Source organism: Lutra lutra, chromosome 7, assembly GCF_902655055.1.
Source record: "Lutra lutra chromosome 7, mLutLut1.2, whole genome shotgun sequence".
Classification (NCBI taxonomy): Eukaryota; Metazoa; Chordata; class Mammalia; order Carnivora; family Mustelidae; genus Lutra; species Lutra lutra.
The window spans coordinates 72,793,839-72,821,354 of record NC_062284.1 but is presented as its reverse complement, the minus strand read 5'-3'; the positions used below and the strand labels follow the sequence as shown (position 1 = coordinate 72,821,354).

Genomic DNA, 27,516 nt, shown 5'->3' with positions numbered 1-27,516 from the left:
AGCGAACCCGAGCGGATGACTCAGCGCGGCCCCGGGTAAGGGCGGTGCAACTCCGCCTGGGGCAAAGAATCACTACAACGGGCCCCTCCCCCAGAAGATCTACGGGAAACCCAGCCAGGACCACGTTCACCTACCAAGGAGAACGGCGGAATTCCAGAGGAGAAGAAAACAAAGCACGGAACTCATGGCTTTCTCCCCATGATTTTTTAGCCTTGCAGTTAATTTAATTTTTTTTTTCCTTTTCAATTTTTTTTTCTTTTTCTCTTCTTCTGCTAATTTTTTTTAACTTTTACCATTTTCTTTTTTTTAACGTTTTTTAAATAGTTTATCTAATATATATATATATATTTTCCTCTTTTTATATTTTTTCTTTATCGGCTTTCTTTTTTTTAATAGTTTTTTTTTTTCTTTCTTTCTGAACCCCTTTTTATCCTCTTTCTCCCCCCTCACAATTCAGGATCTCTTCTGATTTGGCTAAAGCATATTTTCCTGGGGTTGTTGCCACCCTTTTAGTATTTTACTTGCTCCTTCATAAACTCTTATCTGGACAAAATGACAAGGCGGAAAAATTCACAACAAAAAAAAGAACAAGAGGCAATACCAAAGGCTAGGGACCTAATCAATACAGACGTTGGTAATATGTCAGATATAGAGTTCAGAATGATGATTCTCAAGGTTCTAGCCGGGCTTGAAAAAGGCATGGAAGATATTAAAGCAACCCTCTCGGGAGATATAAAAGCCCTTTCTGGAGAAATAAAAGAACTAAAATCTAACCAAGTTGAAATCAAAGAAGCTATTAATGAGGTGCAATCAAAAATGGAGGCTCTGACTGCTAGGATAAATGAGGCAGAAGAAAGAATTAGCGATATAGAAGACCAAATGACAGAGAATAAAGAAGCTGAGCAAAAGAGGGACAAACAGCTACTGGACCACGAGGGGAGAATTCGAGAGATAAGTGACACCATAAGATGAAAGAACATTAGAATAATTGGGATTCCAGAAGAAGAGGAAACAGAGAGGGGAGCAGAAGGTATATTGGAGAGAATTCTTGGAGAGAATTTCCCCAATATGGCAAAGGGAACAAGCATCAAAATCCAGGAGGTTCAGAGAACCCCCCTCAAAATCAATAAGAATAGGTCTACACCCCGTCACCTAATAGTAAAATTGACAAGTCTTAGTGACAAAGAAAAGATCCTGAAAGCAGCCCGGGAAAAGAAGTCTGTAACGTACAATGGTAAAAATATTAGATTGGCAGCAGACTTATCCACAGAGACCTGGCAGGCCAGAAAGAGCTGGCATGATATATTCAGAGTACTAAATGAGAAAAACATGCAGCCAAGAATACTATATCCAGCTAGGCTATTATTGAAAATAGATGGAGAGATTAAAAGCTTCCAGGACAAACAAAAACTGAAAGAATTTGCAAATACCAAACCAGCTCTACAGGAAATATTGAAAGGGGTCCTCTAAGCAAAGAGAGACCCTCAAAGTAGTAGATCAGAAAGAAACAGAGACAATATACAATAACAGTCACCTTACAGGCAATACAATGGCACTAAATTCATATCTCTCAATACTTACCCTGAATGTTAATGGGCTAAATGCCCCAATCAAAAGACACAGGGTATCAGAATGGATAAAAAAACAAAAACCATCTATATGTTGCCTACAAGAAACTCATCTTACACCCGAAGACACCTCCAGGTTTAAAGTGAGGGGGTGGAAAAGAATTTACCATGCTAATGGACATCAGAAGAAAGCAGGAGTGGCAATCCTTATATCAGATCAATTAGATTTTAAGCCAAAGATTATAATAAGAGATGAGGAAGGACACTATATCATACTCAAAGGAACTGTCCAACAAGAAGATCTAACAATTTTAAATATCTATGCCCCTAACGTGGGAGCAGCCAACTATATAAACCAATTAATAACAAAATCAAAGAAACACATCGACAAGAATACAATCATAGTAGGGGATTTTAACACTCCCCTCACTGAAATGGACAGATCGTCCAAGCAAAAGATCAACAAGGAAATCAAGGCCTTAAATGACACACTGGACCAGATGGACATCACAGATATATTCAGAACATTTCATCCCAAAGCAACAGAATACACATTCTTCTCTAGTGCACATGGAACATTCTCCAGAATAGATCACATTCTTGGACCTAAATCAAGTCTCAACCGGTATCAAAAGATTGGGATCATTCCCTGCATATTTTCAGACCACAATGCTCTAAAGCTAGAACTCAATCACAAGAGGAAATTTGGAAAGAACCCAAATACATGGAGACTAAACAGCATCCTTCTAAAGAATGAATGGGTCAACCAGGAAATCAAAGAAGAATTGAAAAAATTTATGGAAACAAATGATAATGAAAACACAACAGTTCAGAATCTGTGGGACACAACAAAGGCAGTCCTGAGAGGAAAATATATAGCGGTACAAGCCTTTCTCAAGAAACAAGAAAGGTCTCAGGTACACAACCTAACCCTACACCTAAAGGAGCTGGAGAAAGAACAAGAAAGAAAGCCTAAACCCAGCAGGAGAAGAGAAATCATAAAGATCAGAGCAGAAATCAATGAAATAGAAACCAAAAAAACAATAGAACAAATCAACAAAACTAGGAGCTGGTTCTTTGAAAGAATTAATAAGATTGATAAACCCCTGGCCAGACTTATCAAAAAGAAAAGAGAGAGGACCCAAATAAATAAAATCATGAATGAAAGAGGAGAGATCACAACGAACACCAAAGAAATACAGACAATTATAAGAACATACTATGAGCAACTCTACGCCAACAAATTTGACAATCTGGAAGAAATGGATGCATTCCTAGAGACATATAAACTACCACAACTGAACCAGGAAGAAATAGAAAGCCTGAACAGACCCATAACCAGTAAGGAGATTGAAACAGTCATCAAAAATCTCCAAACAAACAAAAGCCCAGGGCCAGACGGCTTCCCGGGGGAATTCTACCAAACATTTAAAGAAGAACTAATTCCTATTCTCCTGAAACTGTTCCAAAAAATAGAAATGGAAGGAAAACTTCCACACTCTTTTTATGAGGCCCGCATCACCTTGATCCCAAAACCAGACAAGGATCCCAACAAAAAAGAGAACTACAGACCAATATCCTTGATGAACACAGATGCAAAAATTCTCGCCAAAATACTAGCCAATAGGATTCAACAGTACGTTAAAAGGATTATTCACCACGACCAAGTGGGATTTATTCCAGGGCTGCAAGGCTGGTTCAACATCCTCAAATCAATCAATGTGATACAACACATTAATAAAAGAAAGAACAAGAACCATATGATACTCTCCATAGATGCTGAAAAAGCATTTGACAAAGTACAGCATCCCTTCCTGATCAAAACTCTTCAAAGTGTAGGGATAGACGGCACATACCTCAATATTATCAAAGCCATCATTGAAAACCCACCGCAAATATCATTCTCAATGGAGAAAAACTGAAAGCTTTTCCGCTAAGGTCAGGAACACGGCAGGGATGTCCGTTATCACCACTGCTATTCAACATAGTACTAGAAGTCCTAGCCTCAGCATCAGACAACAAAAGGAAATTAAAGGCATCCAAATCGGCAAAGAAGAAGTCAAACTATCACTCTTCGCAGATGATATGATACTCTATGTGGAAAACCCAAAAGACTCCACTCCAAAACTGCTAGAACTTGTACAGGAATTCAGTAAAGTGTCAGGATATAAAATCAATGCACAGAAATCAGTTGCATTTCTCTACACCAACAAGACAGAAGAAAGAGAAATTAAGGAGTCCATCCCATTTACAATTGCACCCAAAACTATAAGATACCTAGGAATAAACCTAACCAAAGAGACTAAGAATCTATACACAGAAAACTATAAAGTACTCATGAAAGAAATTGAGGAAGACACAAAGAAATGGAAAAATGTTCCATGCTCCTGGATTGGAAGAATAAATATTGCGAAAATGTCTATGCTACCTAAAGCAATCTACACATTTAATGCAATTCCTATCAAAGTACCATCCATTTTTTTCAAAGAAATGGAACAAATAATCCTAAAATTTATATGGAACCAGAAAAGACCTCGAATAGCCAAAGGAATATTGAAAAAGAAAGCCAAAGTTGGTGGCATCACAATTCCGGACTTCAAGCTCTATTACAAAGCTGTCATCATCAAGACAGCATGGTACTGGCACAAAAACAGACACATAGATCAATGGAACAGAATAGAGAGCCCAGAAATGGACCCTCAACTCTATGGTCAACTCATCTTCGACAAAGCAGGAAAGAATGTCCAATGGAACAAAGACAGCCTCTTCAATAAATGGTGTTGGGAAAATTGGACAGCCACATGCAGAAAAATGAAATTGGATCATTTCCTTACGCCACACACGAAAATAGACTCAAAATGGATGAAGGACCTCAATGTGAGAAAGGAATCCATGAAAATCCTCGAGGAGAACACAGGCAGCAACCTCTTCGACGTCAGCCGCAGCAACATCTTCCTTGGAACATCACCAAAGGCAAGGGAAGCAAGGGCAAAAATGAACTATTGGGATTTTATCAAGATCAAAAGCTTTTGCACAGCAAAGGAAACAGTTAAAAAAAACAAAAGACAACTGACAGAATGGGAGAAGATATTTGCAAATGACATATCAGATAAAGGGCTAGTGTCCAAAATCTATAAAGAACTTAGCAAACTCAACACCCAAAGAACAAATAATCCAATCAAGAAATGGGCAGAGGACATGAACAGACATTTCTGCAAAGAAGACATCCAGATGGCCAACAGACACATGAAAAAGTGCTCCATATCACTCGGCATCAGGGAAATACAAATCAAAACCACCATGAGATATCACCTCACACCAGTCAGAATGGCTAAAATTAACAAGTCAGGAAATGACAGATGCTGGCGAGGATGCGGAGAAAGGGGAACCCTCCTACACTGTGGGTGGGAATGCAAGCTGGTGCAACCACTCTGGAAAACAGCATGGAGGTTCCTCAAAATGTTGAAAATAGAACTACCCTATGACCCTGCAATTGCACTGCTGGGTATTTACCCTAAAGATACAAACGTAGTGATCCGAAGGGGCACATGCACCCGAATGTTTATAGCAGCAATGTCTACAATAGCCAAACTATGGAAAGAACCTAGATGTCCATCTACAGACGAATGAATAAAGAAGATGTGGTATATATACACAATGGAATACTATGCAGCCATCAAAAGAAATGAAATCTTGCCATTTGCGACGACGTGGATGGAACTAGAGGGGATCATGCTTAGCGAAATAAGTCAATCGGAGAAAGACAACTATCCTATGATCTCCCTGATATGAGGGAGAGGAGATGCAACATGGGGGGTCGAGGGGGTAGGAGAAGAGTAAATGAAACAAGATGGGATTGGGAGGGAGACAAACTTTAAGTGACTCTTAATCTCACAAAACAAACTGAGGGTTGATGGGGGGAGGGGGTTGGGAGAGGGGGTGGGGTTATGGATATCGGGGAGGGTATGTGCTATGGTGAGTGTTGTGAAGTGTGTAAACCTGGCGATTCGCAGACCTGTACCCCTGGGGATAAAAATATATGTTTATAAAGCTGTAAAAAAAAAAAAAAGAAAGAAAGGATGAATCCCCAAGTTTTGTAGCAACATGGACGGGACTGGAAGAGATTATGCTGAGTGAAATAAGTCAAGCAGAGAGAGTCAATTATCATATGGTTTCACTTATTTGTGGAGCATAACAAATAGCATGGAGGACAAGGGGAGATGGAGAGGAGAAGGGAGTTGAGGGAAATTGGAAGGGGAGGTGAACCATGAGAGACTATGGACTCTGAACAACGATCTGAGAATTTTGAAGGGGTGGGGGGTGGGAGGTTGGGGGCACCAGGTGGTGGGTATTGTAGAGGGCACGGATTGCATGGAGCACTGGGTGTGGTGCAAAAATAATGAATACTGTTATGCTGAAAAAAATAAAAAAAAAATTAAAAAAAAAAAAGTCCATTCAAGAATACATTAAAAAACAGTCATCCACCAAAATGTCCTATACCTGTCTGGGTCATCTCCATCCTAATAGTCTTACTACATTCTTTTAATGTCTAACATATTAGATTCCACCTACAGATGAACAACAGCACAAAAACTATTCTTGAAGGTCTGTGTCAGAGGACAGGGGCTGCCCCAGTCCCAGGATTGAGTGCAGGCAGCAGGTGCCTGGGAAGCAATGTGTGCTTGCTGCGCAGAAGTACACAGCTGCGTCTTCAGGCTGGGTGTCTCTGATGTGCAGGGAGAGATGTTTGGCCGTTCTATTCAATGAAACAGTGAGTCTTTGTTCTTCTTTTGTGGCCATGCTTGAACGAATGTCTATAAGGAGCTGGGGACCTTTTCCAGGTTCTTGCTTATACCAGGGGAAGTAACTTGAGGCACTATCTGAATAACTGCAGTTGATAACAGAGCTGCTTCCCTCCTGGACACTCAGGGTAGAAGGATGCTGCTCCACATTCTCTCCCTGGCTGAACCCTGTGCAGAAAGAAAAGGTGAGAGAAAGGAGGAGAGATTCCGGGTTATTGTGCTTCAGAATGCTCTTTTCCTACACTAATGGGAGGAAACCTGAGTAAAGCCAGTCTTGACTTCTGAAGAATATCCACTAATATACTCTGAACTCACAGTTCAGCTGCAGCCACGAGAACATGATTAAAGCTTTCATGGATGTCTTCATGGTTCCTCCCAGTTAAGCTCAGGTTCAGAATTGCAGTCTCCAGCCAGCTCAGCACCTTCTCTTATCAGGCCGTCCCTTCTTTCCTCTAACAGAGTACTTTCCCACATTGTGTACCAGCCAATAAGAAAAAGACCCTGCTCCTGCCATAGTCTAAGTCCATCAGATGCACTAAAATGAACCCTCCACTTGTTCTGCATCAGCACAGGTGCACCGCCATCTTTTGGTCACATCTCTACTGAACTTGCTGTGGAAATGCTCTTCTCTTAGCCTGTGCCTCTGAGGGACTCACATGTATCAAGGCAGCAATCAGTCAAGCAAATTAAATCTTAGGTCAGGGATGAAGGGCACAGTGAGAACGTGGAGATCAAGGTTTATGCCTCTGTGCATTACCGAGTTACTGTTTATAAGTTGGAAAGCTATAGATGTTATTGCTATTTATTCCATGATAGGTCTGGTGCACACGTTTGAAATCAGGAGGGAATCATGATTCACGCTCTTAAAAAAGATACTAGAGAAAATTCCCTTTCTGCCAAATCTATCATTCTCATTTGTGACGAAGAAAACTCTTTGTAAAAGGAACATGTAACCCAAAGTTTAGAGTAAGAGAGAGAAGATCATATGATATTTCAAATGTTTCTGATCTCAGGCTCTGTTTCGCCTAGCTGGTCTTGCCCATGACCTTGCTTTTTTCAGAGGATTGACAGTACCAACAGTCAAAATGTAGACTGTTCTCTCACTTGAGATGACTATAACAAAAAGTAAAGGACTAAATCTAAATGATAAGCAGTGGGGATAACTTCCATCAGTTATTAATATTTCAAATACAGGAAATACTTTGACCCAAGATTGCACTAATTTACATAAATAAATCTGATATGCTTTAAGAAATTTATTTGAATGCTATGTGTTTTATATTCTGGAAAGTACTGAAAGACACGGTAGAAATTCTGATGAAACCTCAACCTGGGAACTCAGAAAATACAACCACATGTAAGTTTATCCTTGAGGTGATTTCCTTTACTCAAATCAAAATAGGTGGCATGTCCTACAATGCAATTACTGACTCATGGCTTCAGGACAATTTCCTCTTAAGTATTAGCCATCTACCCTGTCATGCTTCCCAGTTCCTGCCCAGCACACTTCACATTCCATACACCATATTTCTCCTAAACGCCACTACAGTGTTTGATAAAGGTCAGCGGCCCTGTGAGTTTCCAGAATTATCTCTCTCTGCTAAAACCCCTTTCACATTCATATTAATTATCTGGAAATTTCTGATGACCTCTATAACAATAAATCCAGGCAATCACAAATATTCCCTGTGCTCTGGGGATGGTACCAACAAGAAACTTGTCCTAAAGAACTGATTAGGAGAAATGGTCTCTGGGAAAACAAGATAACCTCATTTTCAAAAGAAGCCCCTTTCCTCTAATTCCTACTCATGGATGCTTTTAAATGACAAAGAATAAACTCATCTTCCTTCCATCTTTCTCACCTTGAAAGCTTTAAAGACAGTTATGGTGAAGAATATCAATCAACTCAATATATAAATATACATGTATATATGAAATTGTTTTTATGTTTGGAAAATTTCTTCATTCAGAGCATCTTCCATTCTTTCACCCATTCCCCATAAAATAAGCATGCTCAAACACTTCTCTTGGCAAATTTTCTTCTTCTCAGAGATCAATAAGACAATATTTGCACTTTTGAGGTGTGACACTAACAACAAATATAATGGTCTGAATATGACCATTCATATGAACGACTCTCTTCCATGAATTAACTATTGCAGAGAAACAGCCATTCTTGGAGCAAAATTTCCAGCTCCATGATGATTTCATAGAATATTGCTTTCCTTTTGTTAAAGTGCTGGCCTAGAAAACCTTTACCTACCATCTTGGTGGACTTCCAGCTGCACGAGCCTTCCAATTCCAATGGTCATTTTGCAGACAATGTGTGAATTATACTCATTATACTCAAACTGCCTTCAAGGGATTTCCACCTGGGATGATAAATACATTTGCTATTTTGGGGAAAGTCCTTAGAAATACATGTTGGTGTTCACATGACACCATCCCCTCTGGCTTTCTCCCACAGAAACAGTGAGTGATGTACGAGTTTGCTGGTAGAATCACAGTAGCTCAGCCTGAGTGTCTTTCCTGCCCAAGGTCTCAGACATTTACACATGGTGGAACTCTTCGTTTAGGGTTTCAAAATGATAGGAGCATGACTTTATCAGACCAAAACTGCAGAGATCTGGGCTTGCATTAAACACATTCTCTTTACACAGCAGGATGGTCCTACAGCAAGGAGGCAAGGGAGAGAATGTTTTAAAGGAAGTAGAAAACCTACTTTCTTTCTCACCCAGATCATTTACTACCTAATTGTTCCATGCTGTCATCTAGAATACAGTCTCTAGATTGTAAAATGAAGTTGGACAAAAGGATTTCTAAGGGCTCTTCCAACTCTAAGTTTCTTTTATACTGTATAACAAAGATATATTTATTGAATACTGGTTGTGTGCAATGTGGACTAGTGTCAGAGTGGGAGAAATTGCCTGCATCATGGGACCCCAATACCATTTTCACAATAGCATGTAATCTAATGGATCTGAGATTGATCCTAACCCACCGTGAGGCCTCTTCAGAATAGAGACACAATTCTCAGGATGAGATCCTATTTGGGTTTTTGTTTCTTCTATGAGATCAATAATGTATCAAGGAGAATTAAAGCCAAATTAACATGGGAAAAAAATGGGACTTTATTCACTGAGTGGAAAGTCCTTCATAGGCAGTGAGACCAGGGGGCTCCATGGCTGAGCCATGGGTAAGCAGGATGGTCTTCTGGAGTCATATTTCTTCTATTTATTTATTACATATAATTGTATGTATTGTGTGAAAAAAAAAAAACAAATTAGGCAAGGTGGATGAACTTACTAATATGGAAAGTGGGAAGCACTTTCTAAAATAGTCTAATTGCTTGCTGGATTCTGACTTTCTCCTTAAAACTTCAGTTTGGAGGTTTAAAATTTCCAGCCATGGATACCTATACAATTTTTGAGATCATTTCAAAATGAAAATGTAGGATCTTTATTCAAAAAGCAGGGAAAATGTGTTACTAGGTAATGTTTCTAAGGGACCATTTTTCTAAAATGCTTTAACTCTTCATACATACTAGTTTCATGTCTCTCAATTTAATTTTTAAAAGACTTTCTTATTTTCAAACACTTCAACTAAGTTCAAAGATAATGAGGCAGACGTACTGAGGTATCCAGTGCATTTCCTGCCCCCATACAGGTACAACCTCTCCCATGTCAACTTCTCCAGGACACATTTTACAATGGACGGGCCTTCACTGCTTCGTCCTATCACTCAAAGACCACAGTTTTTCTAGGGTTCACTCCAGCTGTTATACATTCTGTGGGTGTGAACAAGTGTATAAGGAATGTATCCACCATTATACTATCATAGCGACTAGGCTCGCTACACTAAATATTCTCTGTGCTCTTCATCCCTGCTGCTCCCCTCAAACTTTGGCAACCACAATCTTTTTTTCCCTCCTAGTTTTCCTTTTTCCAGAATGTCATAGGATCAGAATCATACCCTATGTAGTCTTTTCAGATGGGCTGTATTCACTTACTAAAATGCATATAAAGTTCCCTATGGCTTCATAGCTCCTTTTTTTTTTTTTTAAACCAGCAAATCATATTCCAGTGTTTGGATGTACCACCATTTATTTATTCATTCACTTATTGAAAGACATGCAACTTACCTCAAGGTTTTGGCAATTATGAATAAAATTGCTATAAAGCACCTGTGTACAAGTTTGTGTGGACGTAACTTTTAAAACCCTTTGGGAAAATACTCAGGAAAGTCATTGCTGCATCAAACGGTAAGAGTATGTTTAGTCCCGTAAGAAACTGCCAAACTGCTTTCTTGAAATGTCCAGGTATACACTTTCAATCTGTAGTAATTTCCCTATAATATTTACTGCACCCTTTGATGCATGTCAAAGCCCCAGCTAGTCCAAAGCAGGCACAGACACCACAGGTGACCCTGCCAACTGCTCAGCTCACACACAGCCTGCTGTGACCCAGAATCTGAGCCTGCATGTGTTCCCACCTATGTCCTGCTGCCCATGTACCTCTCTGCTCAGGCACTTGTTCCTCCCACTTATTGGACTCACTTATAAAAGACAAGCATAAAGGTAAAACTAGTATTAATTTCAAGACAGTGAGGGCACAGCTTCAAACCAAGGTCAGGGTTCCTTGGAAGAGTGAAGGGCTGTGTAACTTCACAGGTCCCATGCTCAAGAAACTGAGTTTCTTCCCTGCTTCAGGGAGTCTGCCCATTTACTTCCATCTGAATTTTCAGGGGCATAGGCCTTCCTATCAATGCCATTTTCTCAACATAAAAGCCAGTGCAGGCTGGAATTCAGTTTGTACTGGAATCTTTACACATGTAAGTTTCGACTTTGTATTTGAGGTCTGGCTACAACAGAGACAGGGATCTTTTAGGGGAGTCCTGGAAGCTGTTTGCTTCCCTTCCCCAACTAGGAATGATGTTACAAAATCACGAGTAATAGATTCATTTAAAATGCAAGGAAGAGCAATAGATTTTCATGGAACAGAATGAAAATTTCCATGAGTTCTTCTCCACAAGGTGCTATTTAGAATTACTCAAATAGATACTTTTGTCAGTGATGTATGTCAATACATTGTACAAATCGTTTGGATCTTATTATTCTGTAGGGTCTTCTATACCAGGTTCTCAGAGGATAAGCTCTAATGTCACCTCAAGTTCACTAATTTTGAAATAATATGATCTCAACAATGTAACTTATGCTCTAGAATCCTCCCTTTATTCATGCATAAAAGTAAAGTACTTATTCACAGAGTATTATCTTACTGAAAAAGAAAATATATGTTATAAGTAGAGTGCCCAACCCTCAATAAAATTATTTTATTGTATTTGTGTTTCCAGGAGTAAAAAGCTGAATACAGACTTTAAAAAACATTGTGCATATTCTGTTTAAATTTCTTTGAAAAAGAACCACCCACAGGTAACTAAAAAATTTAGTCATCTCTTTGTTTGCTGATGACCACTGAATTTTTTGAGCATTTTCCATTTGACTACTTACAGATAATTTATATGCTAGCTGCCAGGACATCTGTTTTCCCAGGGTACTGGATATGGGCATCTCTATCACTTGCTCCAATGACTCCATGGTAGAGGTTTTTACCTGCAAAGGGCTTTCTGGGAAGAAAAAGGGCAAGTAAGTGAAATGAAAGCCCTGATGGGTCTAATTTTAGGAGGGGGATAAAAGTGCCCTAACATAAATCTGAAAGTCTGAAAATGTGCAAAGCCTGCTCTGGGGGCAAATGCACGACCCAGGGAAGGGCGGGGGCTGCAGGCCCAGCTGCAGTTTGGGTGCAGGCTGCAGATCACCAGGGAGCACTGTGCCTCCCCCGCACACAGGTAGGTGGCTGAGTCTTCCAGCTGGGAGGCCCCGATGTGGAGGGTGCTGGACCGTTCCTTAGTATTCACTGTGCAATTTAACCTCCCACTCTGCTTCATCCCTGAAGCTATGTAAAACAGCCGGGTGAGACTGCCGCCCGTGGGGTTCTGTCGGAACCACTGCACATTGTTCACTGTGTTAGAGAAATTGCACTTGAGAGTAGTGCTGGCTCCCTCCTGGAGGCTCAGGTCTGAAGGGCTCTGCTCCACCGTCATCCCTCTCACCCCTGTGTGGAAAGAGAGGAACAAACACAAGTGATGTCACTGGGGAGTCACTGGTGCTATTTTCAAACCTGTAAAATAAATATCCCAAGACACACCACTGAAAATGTAAGACCCTCTAGGAGCTCAGTGTCAGCCGCCTTCCCCTCACCAATGTGGGCTGTGCATTGCTCCCCAGCCCCATCTGGAACACCCTACTCACAGCAAACCTGGAGCCATAGGAGCCCCAGCAGAGCTTCCCAATGTCTCCTCATGATTTCTTGTCTAGTTGTTGAATTACTGATAATGCTACTGTGCTGGGTGTAGTCTTGGATTCAGAGAAATTGTGTTCTTACACTCAATCCTTTCCACCAGAATCACTGAGCACCAATCACACCTCAGCTCTGTCACTCACTCGAGACTCCACCCACAGTGGCCCAGTGACACTCATAACAATCTCTCCAAAATTGTGATTTTTACAGTGCAGAGAGGTAGGGACAATATTTCTAATATAGGAAGATATAAGAGGTTTTTTTCTTAAACACTTATGTAAGAAATTTGTGGGTTAGTGTATGAGGAAAGGAGAATGATTCTTCTAGAAGAGTCAGTGTCTCAGTGGGTTGCACTGAAGATTGAGGAATCATGGGAAAGAGTGACTCCATTCCCCAAACTTCATAGTTTGACAAACAAGGTGAGAATTTGGTTATATAAAAATGCCAATAAGAGAAAACTATCAATAGCATGCATTGTGTATTGCAGAAGTAACTACAAATTCTTGAAATCAGGAGAGTTCTAGAAACCAAGACAGACAGTCACCATCTGCATAGAGTATTATTCCAACCAGAATTTGTTGGTGAAAAGTAAAATACCTGCATGATGTCCCTTCTGATTTAATTTCTACCTCTCCACCTCTCCTTTGCCATTAATTAGTGGACACTCTGTTTACATACACAGATGAGTCTGGCCAGGCCATACATTGCTGGTCATGGGCAATATTGTCTTCTCCCTTTCTTTCTCTTATTTATTGTCCCTTATTTTTCCCTTTCTTCTCTTCATTCTTGTTCCCTCCATTCTCAGCAGAGATACATGAAAAGGTAGGGTATCTGAGGTATTGAAATAATTTCAGAGTCAGTAAGTTTAGGGGATTTTATTGATATTGACAACAGGTAATGGGACGTTTTCTGTTGCGTTTCCATGGTCACAATGCCCAGAAATAATCCTATCTTGTCACGTATGCTCCAAGAATTATCTGTATAATGGATTTCTAGAGACATGGCCTCCAGATGTGTGAAGCTGATATAGAATGGCAGAACTGAAAACCTGAGATGAACTTTACACAAACTCTGTCCATCCCTGCCTCCCCTGACTTTGCTATCTATATTGGACTGGCTTATGTGATTTCTGTTCTCCCTTTAATGGCTCAATCCTGGACCATCAGAAATTCTTTGTTGGGTGTGGCGTAAACAATGAATTTTGGAGCACTGAAAAAAAAAAAAAAGATTAAAAAAAAGTCTTTGTTTCTGGTAAAGCCTAGAGTGCCCCCTAGAGGACTGAAACGGTCAGCAAAAACACTTAAGACACAGCAACTCCACAGAAATGGAGCTCTTTTCATTCCAAATTTCCTGATGAAGGAAATGGAGATGATCAGAAAAGAAAATAACTGCTTAGTTTGAATGGGGGATTACCAGTGAGCCAAATCCTACTTTTAAAATAGAATTGCATGGAAATTGATATAGAAAATAATTTGGTAAATCTCATCTTGTGCTTTTATTTGATTTCTTTAACTTAGTTCCAAAGAAATCCACATTCATTGAGCTTTTCGTTTCACTGGAGTAATTTCCTAGATGTTCAGAATATCTAAACGTGTGATGGAATATTATTCAGCCACAAAAAAGAATGAAATCTTGCCATTTGTAATGACATGGATTAAGCTAGAGAGTATAACACTGAAGGAATAAGTAAGTCAGAGAAAACAAATACCATATGATTTCACTCATGTGGAATTTAAGAAACAAACCAGACAGGCAAAGGAATAATATATAATAGAGAGCGATAAATCAAGAAACAGACTCTTAATTAAAGAGAAGAAACTGATGGTTATCAGAGGGAGAGGACTGGGGGATGGGTTCCATAGATGAGGGAGTGAAGGCATGCCTTTGTCATGATGAGTATCAGGTGTTCTGTGGAAGTGTTGAATCATTATATTGTACAGATGAAACTAATATAATATTGTACCTTAAGTAACCGAAAATGAAATAAAAATAAATAAAATATGTAAAATTAGAAAACGTACTAGTTTACAGTCTGTGGGGAAAGACAAAAATATACATAATTATAGAGTCAAAGAGTAGGACCATAAGAGGAGGAAACTAAAAACTACCTGATCTGAGAGGAGGGACAAATACATTTTCATTAGGTCCTTGGACAAAATCTTGCGAAAATCTCCCTTCCCCTTTTTGGCCTCAAGGATAGAAGAGAATATGGATAAGTCTTTATGATGGCTTTTATGATTTATATTACTTTTAATAATAGGAGGAACTTGTGCATATATGAATTATTAAAAGTAATAAAACATTACCTATAGACTAAAATCCCTTTTGACTACAACTTCCAATTCTGACCCTTAGATCACTGATTACCGTAATACTTTCTTCGTCTTTACAATTTGGAGTTGATGCTTCCAGATGTTTACTAGATTTGAATCAAGAGAAAATATATAGTATTTTATTTAGACTTTATTATAATGTAAGCATACATTTAAGGTATACCATTCTGTAACTTGTTTTATAAACTCAGTAGTAAATCTTGTAGGTCTTATTATATTAACCCATATACATCCTTTGTTCCATTATATTCTATATAGTGTACATATTTTTATACATCCTTTCCTCTATTGATTAAAGGCTACAATGATTTATTTAATCTAGGAAATACTACACTACAATAAAGCTTATTAAGCATTCCTCACATGAGCAGATGTTTTTTTAGGAACAGAGACAAGGAAGAAATGAAGGAATAAGCCCTGAGGCTGGCAGGTGAAAATTACTGCAGATAGAGGAAATTCAGGGACAAAGGGCTTGAAGAAGAATGAAGAAAATTCATGTTCTGATTATTGTGTTGGAAGATTTTCATTTTCTATTGTTTTCTAATGTGCATTAAAACTGGAGTTTATCAGCTCATTTGATAAACTCTTTCTGAAATTCTGTCCTGATACAGAGATAGTATATAGTTTGCTCTAAACAGTCACTGAGGTTTTCCAAATATAGTAAATCAGCAAGAGAAAAAGCACACCCAAGGAGAAGCAGTGGTATGTATATACAAGGAAAAAATATTACAGAACAAAATTAAACATAGAAAAAAAGTAAACACCTGCACACACACCCCCACACACGATTTGAGAATATTGTCAATAATATGGAAGCGCATTTTGCTTTTTTCAAATCAGCAGAGAAAAAGTGAAAATTCTGTCAATGCAACAGAAGGGAAAAGAAAGAAGCAAAAGCATATAGAACAAAACCAAAATATTAGAAACAAGTTCAAATATTCAGTAATCAGAACATAGATTAAAAAGAAATTATTCCTCATAGGAGAGAGTTCGTATGATAATTGTGAATCAGAAATTTTTAAAGATTTTATTTATTTATTTGACAGAGAGAGAGAGCGAGAGCACCAAGTAGACAGAGTGGCAGGCAGAGGGAGAAACAGGCTCCCACTGAGCAGGGAGCCTGATGGCGGGGCTTGATCCAAGGAACCCAGGGATCACAACCTGAGCCAAAGGCAGCTGCTTAACTGACTGAGCGACTCAGGTGCCCTGAATTGAATCAAAATTTAAAACTATTTCTCCATATTGCTTAAGAAAAAAACCTGAGAGCAAACAACCAACAAACGTGAGCAGATAGGATGATATTTTCCTGCTGTCCCAGCATGCAAATTCTAAAGTCCCTCCTCATCTACTAAACCCAGTACACCCAAAGAAAGAAGCCAAAGAACTGTCAGTTCTTCCCAAGAGACAGTTAAAAGGCACCTAAGACCTAGCTAGCAAACTAATTAACCCTTACAAAGGGAAGATCTAAGAAAAAACACACAAAGGCTAAAAAAACAAACAAAACTAAAAAAGTCAGCATAAGAAGGAAAACAATCAACAGCATCAAAAGTCATCCTACAGAGTTGGAGAAAATATTTGCAAACTACATACATGATAAGGGTTTAATATCCAAATAATATAATAACTCCTACAATAATAGTTTTTAAGAAAACTAGTAAGCCAATTAAAAATGGTCTAAGGACTAGAATAGACGTTTCTTTAAAGAAGACATTTGAATAGCCAACAAGTGTGTGAGCGAACACCCCATGTCACTGATTATCAGGAAAATTCAATCAAAGCCCCAGTGAAATATCACCTCCCACAGTCATGCAATTATGTAAAAAAGGACCACCCTGTTTGGTACTTCAGTATTTAAAATGGTATTAGCCACAACTTAACCGTGGGAGAAAAAAATATACAGAAGTAGTGTATTACCCAGCCTTAAGAGGAAAAAGAAAAAGGCAATCTAACAATATGAAGTCATATGGATGAATCTCGAGGACATTATGATAACTGAAATAAGCCAGTCATAGTAAAACAAATAATGGATGATTCCACCTAAATGTGGTATCTGTGATAGTCAAATTCATAGAATGAAAGAGTGAATAAAAACTTGGTTGCCATGAGCTCTGGCTATTGGGTAGTGGAGAATTACTAATCCAGCATATGAAAGAATACAGAGTTGCTCTACAACATTGTACCCATATCAACAATCATGTATTGTATACCTAAATTTTAAGAGGCTAAATCTCATGGTAAGTGTTCTTTGCCCGATACAAATTAAATTTTTAAAAAAGTAAGAAACCACAGGTATCACCTGTTAGAATGGTCAAAATCCAAAACACTAACATCACCAAATGCTGGTGTCAAAAATTCAGAAATAGCCTAGGTCAATCCAATGAATTACACCAAGGAGTTAATTAGTAAAAGCGTCATGCACACACCAAAAAGACAGTTCGTGAACTGGGAACACTCAAACCAAAACATGGAATGAAGCTCAGGAGTATATTGTTAGAAAGCAATTTGTATAGTGAGGACACCAGGAGTCTATTTTCTTCCCGGTGATTATCAGAGTTGCTGTAAACCATATCTGAAATTGGTCAGTGGGTACCTCACATCAAACCTGGGAAACAGTTCAAGTTTTGCTTATGATTTCCAGAGGCAAAGCAAAAAATGATGCAGGTAAAGTTGATTCAACAAAATAAACTAAATTAAGCTTTATTTATAGGACTAAACTGATTTTGGAAGTGATCTTTGCCCAGGGAACTTTCAAGGCTGCTCAGTTTGGTTTTTATTTTAACATGGGCAAGGATGTCCAGCAACAAGAAACTTCATTTGTGGCTGATGGGAATGCACAATGGTACAGCCTACTTGGAACACAAGCATAGAAGGTTCTTACACAGCTAATCAGACTCCTATCATATCATCTAGCAATGACAATCTTTAGTGTTTCCCAAATGGCTGGAAAACTTCTGTCTACAAAAAACTTGCACAAGGGGCTCCTGGGTGGCTCAGTGGGTTAAGCCGCTGCCTTCGGCTCAGGTCATGATCTCAGAGTCCTGGGATCGAGACCCACATCGGGCTCTCCACTCAGCAGGGAGCCTGCTTCCTCCTCTCTCTCTGCCTGCCTCTCTGCCTGCTTGTGATCTCTCTGTCAAATAAATAAAATCTTTAAAAAAAAAAAACTTGCACAAAAATGTTTGTAGCAGTTTTATTTATTATTGGCAAAACATGAAAGCAACCAAGATGTCATCAGTAGAAGAAAAGGTAAGTAAACTATAGTACAGCTAGATAAGGGAATCTTATTCAGTTCTGAAAAGAAATGAGCTATCAAACCATGGGAAGACGTGGAGGAAAATTACATGCATATTTCTAAGTGAAAGAAGCCAATCTGCAAAGGTTGCATTCTGTTTGATATCCACTATGTGACATTCTGGAAGAGGTAAAACTATAGAGACAATAAAAACATCGGTGGTTGTCAGGGGTTACAGGGAGGAAGGGAAGAATTTCTTTAAGAAAAGGAAAGTTGAACTGGTGAGCAAAAACCAAAAAGCTTAGTAATACACAAGATGTGTGGAAAGTTTTTATGTGCTCTTCTCAATTCCTCAAAGACCAACTTGCAGTCTTGTGCTGAGTTTAGAATTGATCATTGCTTCTTATAAAGGGCCGTGTAGTGCATGGTTGTTCTGTGACTTAACATTTTCTCACGTGGCTCACCTAGTTTATTCCCTCCACCCCAATACCTTCAACACACACACACACACACACACACACACACACACACACACACACTCACACTCACATATCTACACACCCACCAACGTAGACAGCACCATCTTTCTCAATTATCCAAAAATGTGTGGTACTTCTTTTCCCTGACCCTTTCCGGGAGGTGCTTCCACAGGAGGCCTGGGTTTCTCCTTATCTAGTCTTTCATGCAAGTTTGCTTTTCTCCATAAGCAGCTCATTTTCTAAAGCTGGTTGACTTCGCTGCCTGCTGATAGCTTCTGTCCTGTTTCTCTCTGTGTTTGCAGCTTTCTGCCCTTTAAGATGTCTTTACTATCTTTTTAATAGAACTTTAGAAAAATCAAGAGGTAAACGTGCATTATTAGTTTACCATGGTTTTTTAAAAAAGATTTTATTTCTAAGTAGTCTCAACACTCAACATGGGTCTCGAACTTACAACCACGAGATCCAGAGTTGCAGCTCTGCCTTCTGAACCAGCCGGCACCCCTAGTCTGCCATTATATCCCAGTGTCAGAGAAAAATTCTCATTATATATCCTTTCCAATTGTTTGAAGTACATTTTGACATGCATTTATATTTAGAGAAGTTTTTAAAAAGTTTACATTTTAAACCATTTAAACAAAAAATTAATTTAAACCAAGAATATATACTAATATATATGTAAATATATTAATATTTTGATCAAAGCTCATTCATAAAATCTACTGAAGTGGATAATAATTACAGATTACAGGGCACCTGGGGGGCTCAGATGGTTAAGCGACTCACTCTTGCTTTCGGCTCAGGTCATGATCTAAGGAAATCAAGCCCCATGTTAGGTTCCCTGTTCAGTGAGGAGTCTTCTTGAGATTTTCTTTCCTTCTCCCACCCCCCTCCACCCAAGCCCCTGGGTGTCTTAAACTCTCGCTCTAAAATAAATAAATAAATTCTTTAAAATATTTTTTAAAATTTTTTAAAAATAAAATAAATGATATTTTAAAAATAAAGAATATTGCAATGTTTTTGGCAAAGTATTGTACTGCAATACAGACACTGTTTTTCTATTATTCATTACATAACTTCACTGACTCCTAAACATTCTCCCAATCCCATGATTATGGCCCTCTGGGAGAGGGTGCAAAACAGGAGTTAGAGAAATCTAAAGGATTTCCCTCCCAGTGTCACCTACCCATCTATACTGTTAGGAAACTTCAGTGCAAGAGCATTTTCTCTCACATTTCTCACAGGGGTACTAAGAAGGATCTCACTTGAGTTCTTACTGTCAGAAAGTCAACTGATCTATTTAACTGGCATGGAGTCTACTAACTGGCCAGGACATGAGCCACTTCCTCCATTCTGTTTCTGCACCCACCGCTTCATTTTGAATATCAGCCTGAGTCTGTCACCTGATTTACTAGAGGAGAAAGCAGGGCAGAGGTCTCTGCCTTCTATTTTCCTTGCTCAGGTTCATGTGTTCCTCCTCCTTTCCTCCCTTCCCTTCCTCTCTAATAAATCCTGGTTTGGGGCTGATGATCTCCCATCACCTCTCCTGCCATATTCTGTCAGGAAGACATTAGGCATCACCACCTTCTCAGGCATACCATGTCTCTCTAAAAGTGTCATAGACACAACAACACACACCAGGGTGCAATGAACAACTTGTGGGGCTGGACATTCACTGCAAGGATTAGCAAGAGACCACTTCATTGTTATGTGGCTTTACCTTGAAATTACTTATGCTCTGGCTGAGGAACTCTTGGCATCAAACTGTTCTCAATGTCAGTAAGGAACAGCTGGGGTTGGGGAATGTTACTTCTGGTTCCTGTGCTCTAGTTGTTTGTATGATTTTTGTTCCAACCACACACTGAGGGACAAACAACCACAGACTGTGCTGAAGCCAGAATGGACCAGTCAGAGATGTTCAGCATCCAGGACCCTGTTCTGCTTAGAGTTTGTGCTCAGCTCCCCCTACAGTCCCCGTCACTGTGTCATTCATGGCACAGTAGTACACAGCTGAATCTGATGCTTGCACTGAGCCTTTCTCCAAGTGGAAGGATTTGGATTTGCTGTTAAAGGTGGCTTCAAAACCTTTGTTGTGTTTCGTCTCTTTGTCCTTCAAGGCTTTCAAGAGGAGCTCTAGACCTTCTCCTGGATACTGGACATACCAAAAAAGAGTGGGGGACCGTGTTGTTGAAAAAGTACAGTTTACAGTCAGGGAAGCTTCTTCTGAGAGGGTCATTTGACCCTCTGTCTGAGTCACTGAGTCTCCATGTGTTTGTCCTGAGGAAAAAGAAAAGATATCTGTGTCACCTTGGGCATAAAGTTCTTGGATAAAATTATGGTTAAAGATTTTGCTGACAAAATGGAAGAAAGAATCCAATTTTAAGAGGCATTGTACTTACCAAGCATTAAGACTACCACAGTCATGAAGCCTGGAGAACACTTCATCTCTGGAACGTCACCTAAAAAATGTTCCTCATTCTTACCATGAAGAAATGTTGGAGTGACAGAGAAATGATCAGTGGAAGCCCACATTTCACACAGGAAATGTGATTGTGGTAGGAAGATGCACCCTCTGGTGGACAGGGACTGAAATGCGTGCATGTTGGCCAGAATCCTCCCCAAGTCAGCCATCTGTTTCATCCCTGACTTGATGAGGCACATGTCAGGCTTCAGGTGGCTCTTGGAAGTCTGAACAACAGCAATCCTGACTTCTCAAGTCTGTTTTGTTCTTAAGACACTACTTGATGTGGAAGTTCTTTAACACAGCACCCCAGGGAATTTCTGTAGCTGGAGGATAGCAATCTTCTAAAGCATCTTACTTCATATTCTCATGTGTCCATGTGGGTCGGCCTATAACCGACTGACTGCCAGGAAAGGAGTTGGAGTTGAATATGGAAAAGGTAATAGGAAACCAGGTCCTTTGCTGAGTGATTCTGTGTTTTTGGCACTGTACCGCAATATTTAGAACTGTGACTATAATTTTTAAAGCACTCCCTAAATATTTGTTAAGTTAAACAAAAATGAACAAATGGCCTCTTGAAATACCATATTACTTGGTCATAAAAGTTAACAATTGTAAGGAATATTATCTTTTTAATGAAAGTTTTCCAGAGTAAAAGTCATACTATTTTTTTTTATTTTTAAAATTTATTTAGCTTTGAGCAGTGGCAGTATCGTAGCCAATGAGGTTTATCCGAGGTGCGATTATTGCTAATTAAAATTTATTTATTTGAGAGAGAGACAGTGAAAAAGCATGAGAGGGGAGAAGATCAGAGGGAGAAGCAGACTCCCCATGGAGCTGGGAGCCTGATGCAGGACTCGATCCCGGGATTCCGGGATCATGACCTGAGCTGAAGGCAGTTGTTTAACCAACTGAGCCACCCAGGTGCCCTAAAAGTCATACTATTTTATAGTCAATAATTTTAATAGTCAAATATTCTGGAAAATCAGAATCATTCAATAATGAAATATATGAATTCTAGATAGAAGAAACATCATAAATGAAGTTGAATCCCACAAAATGATCTCAGATTCTTTTTTAAAAAGATATTTTTGTTTTTATTTGAGGGAGAGAGAGAGGAAAGAAAGAGGGGAGGGCCCAAGACAGCAGGAGAGGGAAAGTAGACTCCATGCCAAGATTTAAGTCTGATGCAGGACTCAATCTCAAGACCCTGAGATCATACTTGAGCCAAAAACAAGAGTTGGGGGGCACCTGGGTGCCTTCGTTGATCCAGCAATCCACATCTGGTATATACTCAAAAATTGAAAGAATTTGGCTATGTACCCAGAATATTGAGATGTTTATGAATTCCTGTTTCTACCAAAAGGTAGAAGTAACCCAAAAGTCTATCAACAGATAGGAATAGATAAACAAAATGTGGTATTACATACACTGGAATATTATTCAGCCTTAAAAGGAGAGAAATTCTGTCATGTGATTCAACAAGGAAGAACCCTGCGGTCATTATGTTAAATGAAATGTCACAAAATGACCAATACTGCATAATTCCACCTCCATGAGGTATCTAAAGCAGTCAAACTCATGGCAAGAGAAAGTAGAATGGCAGTTTCCAGGGACTGGAAGGATGGAGTAATGGAGAGTTATTGTTTAATGAGCACAAATATCCAGTTTTTAAAGATGGAAAGAATTCCAGAAATCAATGGTGGTGCTGGTTGAACAACAATGTCAATGTATTTAATACCACTGATTTGTACACTTGAAAATTGTTAAAATGGTAAATAGTAGGTTAAAATGGTAAAAGTTTGTGATTTAAAAAGTTTGAAGAGTTTCTTGATAAGATTTCTATTTTACTCATATGCCTTCCAAGTAAATATAAGAGGGTGTTACAATGCAAGACCAATTATCAACCATCCATTACTATCCAAATTTTAAGGCACTGCAGGAATGGGGTTAGAGGTGGAAGGAAGGAAATGGAGAGAATGACGATTTTGGAGTGTGAAACACTGCTCAAACCCCAGGGTTTGGAAGTGTGCAAACTGAGCCACATGTTGGCAAAAAGTGCTTTTGAAGAAGTGTTGAAGTCAAGGGCAGGGATAGACAAAGAGAAAAATTCATACTCTGCTCCTTTACAGTGTCCCCCTAAGAGTCCCTAATTATGATCATTTGTGGATAAGACTGGTGAGAAGCAGGTAAACCTCCAGTGTGCAAATGGAGCACACCTATGCTAGAGGTGTTAATAAGATGGAACGAACAGAGAACAGGCTCTTTAGTCCCCTTAGGAGGATAGCATATTGCTGGTTCTAAGAATCCTGATGAATAGGAATATCATCGCTCCATAGCTGGGCTACTTCTACCACTATAGACTATCACTTAGATCACTGGGGTCATATGTGCATTTCAGAATGTCAGCCCCCTTCTCCAGCACTGACTTTGCTGGTTAGGCTTGAGCTACCTTCTGGGCAATACTGGATCCTGAAGGAAAAAACATGGAATTAGGGGTGTCAGAATAAGTGATGTGGCACAAAGAAATTGTAGTTTACATGTTATTATCCCTCCTTCCCATGATACCCACAAGACACTGCCCATCATCTCCTGTTTTAGGACATAGAGGAGGAACATTCCAACAGGGGTTCTCCCCACTTAGCCGCATAGAAACCACAAACACCTTGAGAAGGCTGGGGAGCAACATGTTTGAGTTTTCCTCCTCCCCCTCCTCCTCCTTCTTCTTCTTCTATATCAAGGTTTGGCATTGTGAGGGGAGCCTGACAGGGTGAGGGAAGGATTGCTGTGTATGTGCTGCTGTGGCCCCAGAACAGGAAACAGGGTTTCTTGGTATACCAAGTTGTGTGGGTCAAGTCATAGTTCTTAATGTGCCAGGGAGAGTCTCACTACCCCACATCCTTTTGCATTATACAACCGTTAACTTGGAAACAATTACATCTGAAAATCAAATTTTTATATTGAAATGAAGATTAATGGTTTAACCTACTATGATATGTACATTCATTGCATCTGTGATGAAAGTAGTTGGGTGGCACCTACATGAAAATACTCCATGTAATGGATTATGAAAACAACATAAGATTAGGAATCATGTATCCTCACACTACATATACTGCTCTTTCATCTAAGATAGAAATAGATCATATGACAGGAAGGCAGTGTTTAGACATTCACTGTAACTCTTTCAGTGTATCTATTGTTATGCCAGTGTTCCTCCTCACTACCCATGTCTGTACAGATACCTATGTACAGAGCCAAAAGCAGAAAAATCTAATCATTCTTTGTCGAAGAGTTCAGGTTGCAGCCCTCAGACAATAGATCCTGTCACCGAGGTCTTCTTACTGTTTAGTTTCCACGGCTCAGCTGTGTTCAGAAAGGCCAGAATAGACACCAGAGTTTGGTCATTAGGTTATCAATCCTTTAACTTTACATTTTGCCTTTACCTCAGTTGAACCACAGTAAGCTATGCTTTGTGTGCTCAGTTCTGAAGAGAATATGTCCTAGGTGACTCCATATACCTCCATAAGACTCTTGATGATATAATAAGTGATTGTAATAAAACTTTCCCTGTGTATGTATTAAAAGTAAGGCTGTGCCCCAAGGATATTCCTCCACATCATGGCGAACAACGAAGATCCATTGCCTACCATTGCCTGTCTCTTAATAAAGTAGCCAAGACTTAAACATCCTTGCCTCAAAATCATTGTAGCCTCAGGCAAATTGGTTGAAGCATCTTCAGAACTTGCATTGCATATGTCTGCATGAAATACGATGGAACCACATACAGTACAAACTGGCCTCCTCTCTAAGGGATAGACTATAACTATCTAAAAACACCCAACATTTTTCTACCAGCTGGGTGAATAAGTGTGAAATATTCATTACTCCTCCCATTATTCAACTCTAATAGATTTCTCAGTGAAGGGAATCTCATGATTTTGCTTCTGTCATTCAAGAAGTGTCCATGTCCAGGACAGACGTTTTAAACACTCTCAGACCAAATTCCGAATTAATAGATTTTTAATAATCTTATCTTAAATATTGAAATAGACAATACCAGACTGATCATGCAATTATTACTCTGGACTTCCTTATAAAATCCAATCACTTACCAGAAGCAAAATTAATTCAGGTGGTTAAATTGGTGAATATCTCTTGGCCATGTCAATTGACAAAAAATAATGTAGTCAGTGTCAGTCAATACGTTTTTAATGTAGTTCACAGCTACTGGTGTCTGGTACATGTTACCCTTATCCCAGGTGGCCCTACATCCTACCCTCACAATGTCCTATGCTGTCTTACCATAAATTTCTCACTGTAGCCCACATAACTCAGATGTCCCAACCCATACTTATTCCAGCATCACAAACTGAAATAGATAAGAAAGCCCTTGGCCATTTCCTTTCATTCAGACACAGATTTCTCTCCTGGCCTTTCATTTATTCACCTTTACAAGACCTTAATCTTTGGTGCTCTGAACAAATTTCCAGAACAAGTTGCCATTGAGATCAGTGAAATGATCTTATTAGGTGCTACTTATTATCTGTTCAGCAAATAAAGTACAAAAAATGGATTCTTGGTTACATGTTTACTAACTAGCATGACATCGTGCACCCTTCACTGACAAGAATTGAAAAAGTTATTCATGTTAGAGATCTTAAACTTAGGTTGTCTAGAGAATCAGCAGAAGCCAGAGATGAGTGTATATGGAAGATCCAGCCTGTGAATTCCCCATGGAGGGAAGTAAGAACATGCGTGTGACATCTGTCTCCCCAAGCTCTGGAGGATGCTGCCAAAGAGAACCATCATCTAGACCCACCCAGAATACTGAGGTGTACTGCTCACTGGGGAGTGGGGTGCTCCCAGCAGAACAGCACCAGGGCTCTTGAGGGGTAGTACCCAAGATGGACCCTACAAACCATGGCACAGCCTTCCTTAGGAATCTGACCATGACCCACTGGAGATGGCCTCCTGCAGACCCCCACAAATGGCCCATGAGCACACACAACACTCAGTCTCTCACCCACACATCATCTCATCCTGTGGCCTCCCACCGGTGCACACAGGATGACAACAGCAGTGAGCTTTTGTAAGCGGCTAGTGAGCATGCGCAGAGAGCAGCCCCACTCTCTCGGATTGGGAAAAATCACACAAGTTCAGTCAGCACCGTCCTAGAGAAAGCAAACAAAAGGGAGACTCTCGGCACCCAGTCTGGCTTCACAGGATCAAGAGAAGGCCTAAAACTTTGTACTACTTTGCCCCAGGATGTAAGAAACAAATACACCAAACATGATGAAGGTTTAAATCTGAACGTGTCTGGGTCTGAGACTCAGTGCACACTCAGGCTAAAACACTTCTTTTCTTCCACTGCATCAATTCTCACCTCAGTCTGATCAAGCATTCAAACCTGTGGGAACTGCACCCTCTGTCTTGCTTCTAATTGATTTAAGAGGAAACAAATGAATAATATAGAAGCATGCTTCCTTCTGACTCCATTATCAGGCTTGGAGGAAAGGCACCGACCAGGAGTCGTCTTCCTTCTACTGCACAGGAGCTGGTGGTATTAGGAGGGAAAGAATCAAGTCCATTGATGTGTTGGGCTACAGTTTTAACCTCCTTTGGTCAGATGTGATAAGCTGAATTTAATCTGGGGACTTCCCCAGTAAGAGAAAGCCAGTTACCAAATACCTAGCAACCATAACTCAGCTAAAAGGACCACTGTCACCCTACCAATTACCAATTATATCCATCGTTAGTTAGGAAGACTTGGAGGGACCTTGAAAGGACCCTGCCCTTGAGCAGGGGTAGGGGTAGGAATGAGAGAATTAAATATTTACTCAGTTTGTTTTATTCCGTTGATTTCTTTGCAAATATAGATTTTTTTAAATATATGTTATGGTTAGTAATGTTTAATTCAGTTGGACATGAACATGTGGAGGGAGGTTTGTAGCACGTCATCTCTACATTAGCCATTAGTCCAAAATCCTTTGTGCAATCTACTAATAATAGTAAGGTGGCTGACACATGCTTACAAAAATTTTCCCATATATCTCAGAAAGAAAAGCTTTCATTATGATAACAAAAAATTACAAGTTCAAGAACACATTGAATAATCTTCTAACTGCAGAACATTATTAAGAGAGATATAAAAATGGAAAGAAACATAATGTATTCAAACAATCAAATAATCACATACACTTTAAAGACTTCTATTTTTTGCAAATTTATTTATAAATATAATTCAAACAGAAAGCTTAGCTTAAAATTATGAGTCAGTAACAG

The 27,516-nt window shown here is 39.4% G+C and overlaps 1 pseudogene and 2 gene segments (V, D, J or C); 1 reads left to right on the top strand and 2 right to left on the bottom strand.

Annotated features, from left to right (window-relative positions):
* Nucleotides 1-6,042: 6,042 nt before the first annotated feature.
* On the bottom strand, nucleotides 6,043-6,773 carry LOC125104787 (T cell receptor alpha variable 13-1-like). The segment is given in 2 exon segments: nucleotides 6,043-6,538; nucleotides 6,686-6,773. Coding segments are annotated over 2 exon segments (429 nt in total).
* A 5,169-nt stretch (nucleotides 6,774-11,942) lies between these two features.
* Nucleotides 11,943-12,813, bottom strand: LOC125104782 (T cell receptor alpha variable 22-like). The segment is given in 2 exon segments: nucleotides 11,943-12,483; nucleotides 12,681-12,813. Coding segments are annotated over 2 exon segments (558 nt in total).
* Nucleotides 12,814-21,923: 9,110 nt separating this feature from the next.
* LOC125105717 (uncharacterized) lies at nucleotides 21,924-22,007 on the top strand (annotated as a pseudogene).
* The last annotated feature ends 5,509 nt before the right edge of the window (nucleotides 22,008-27,516 follow it).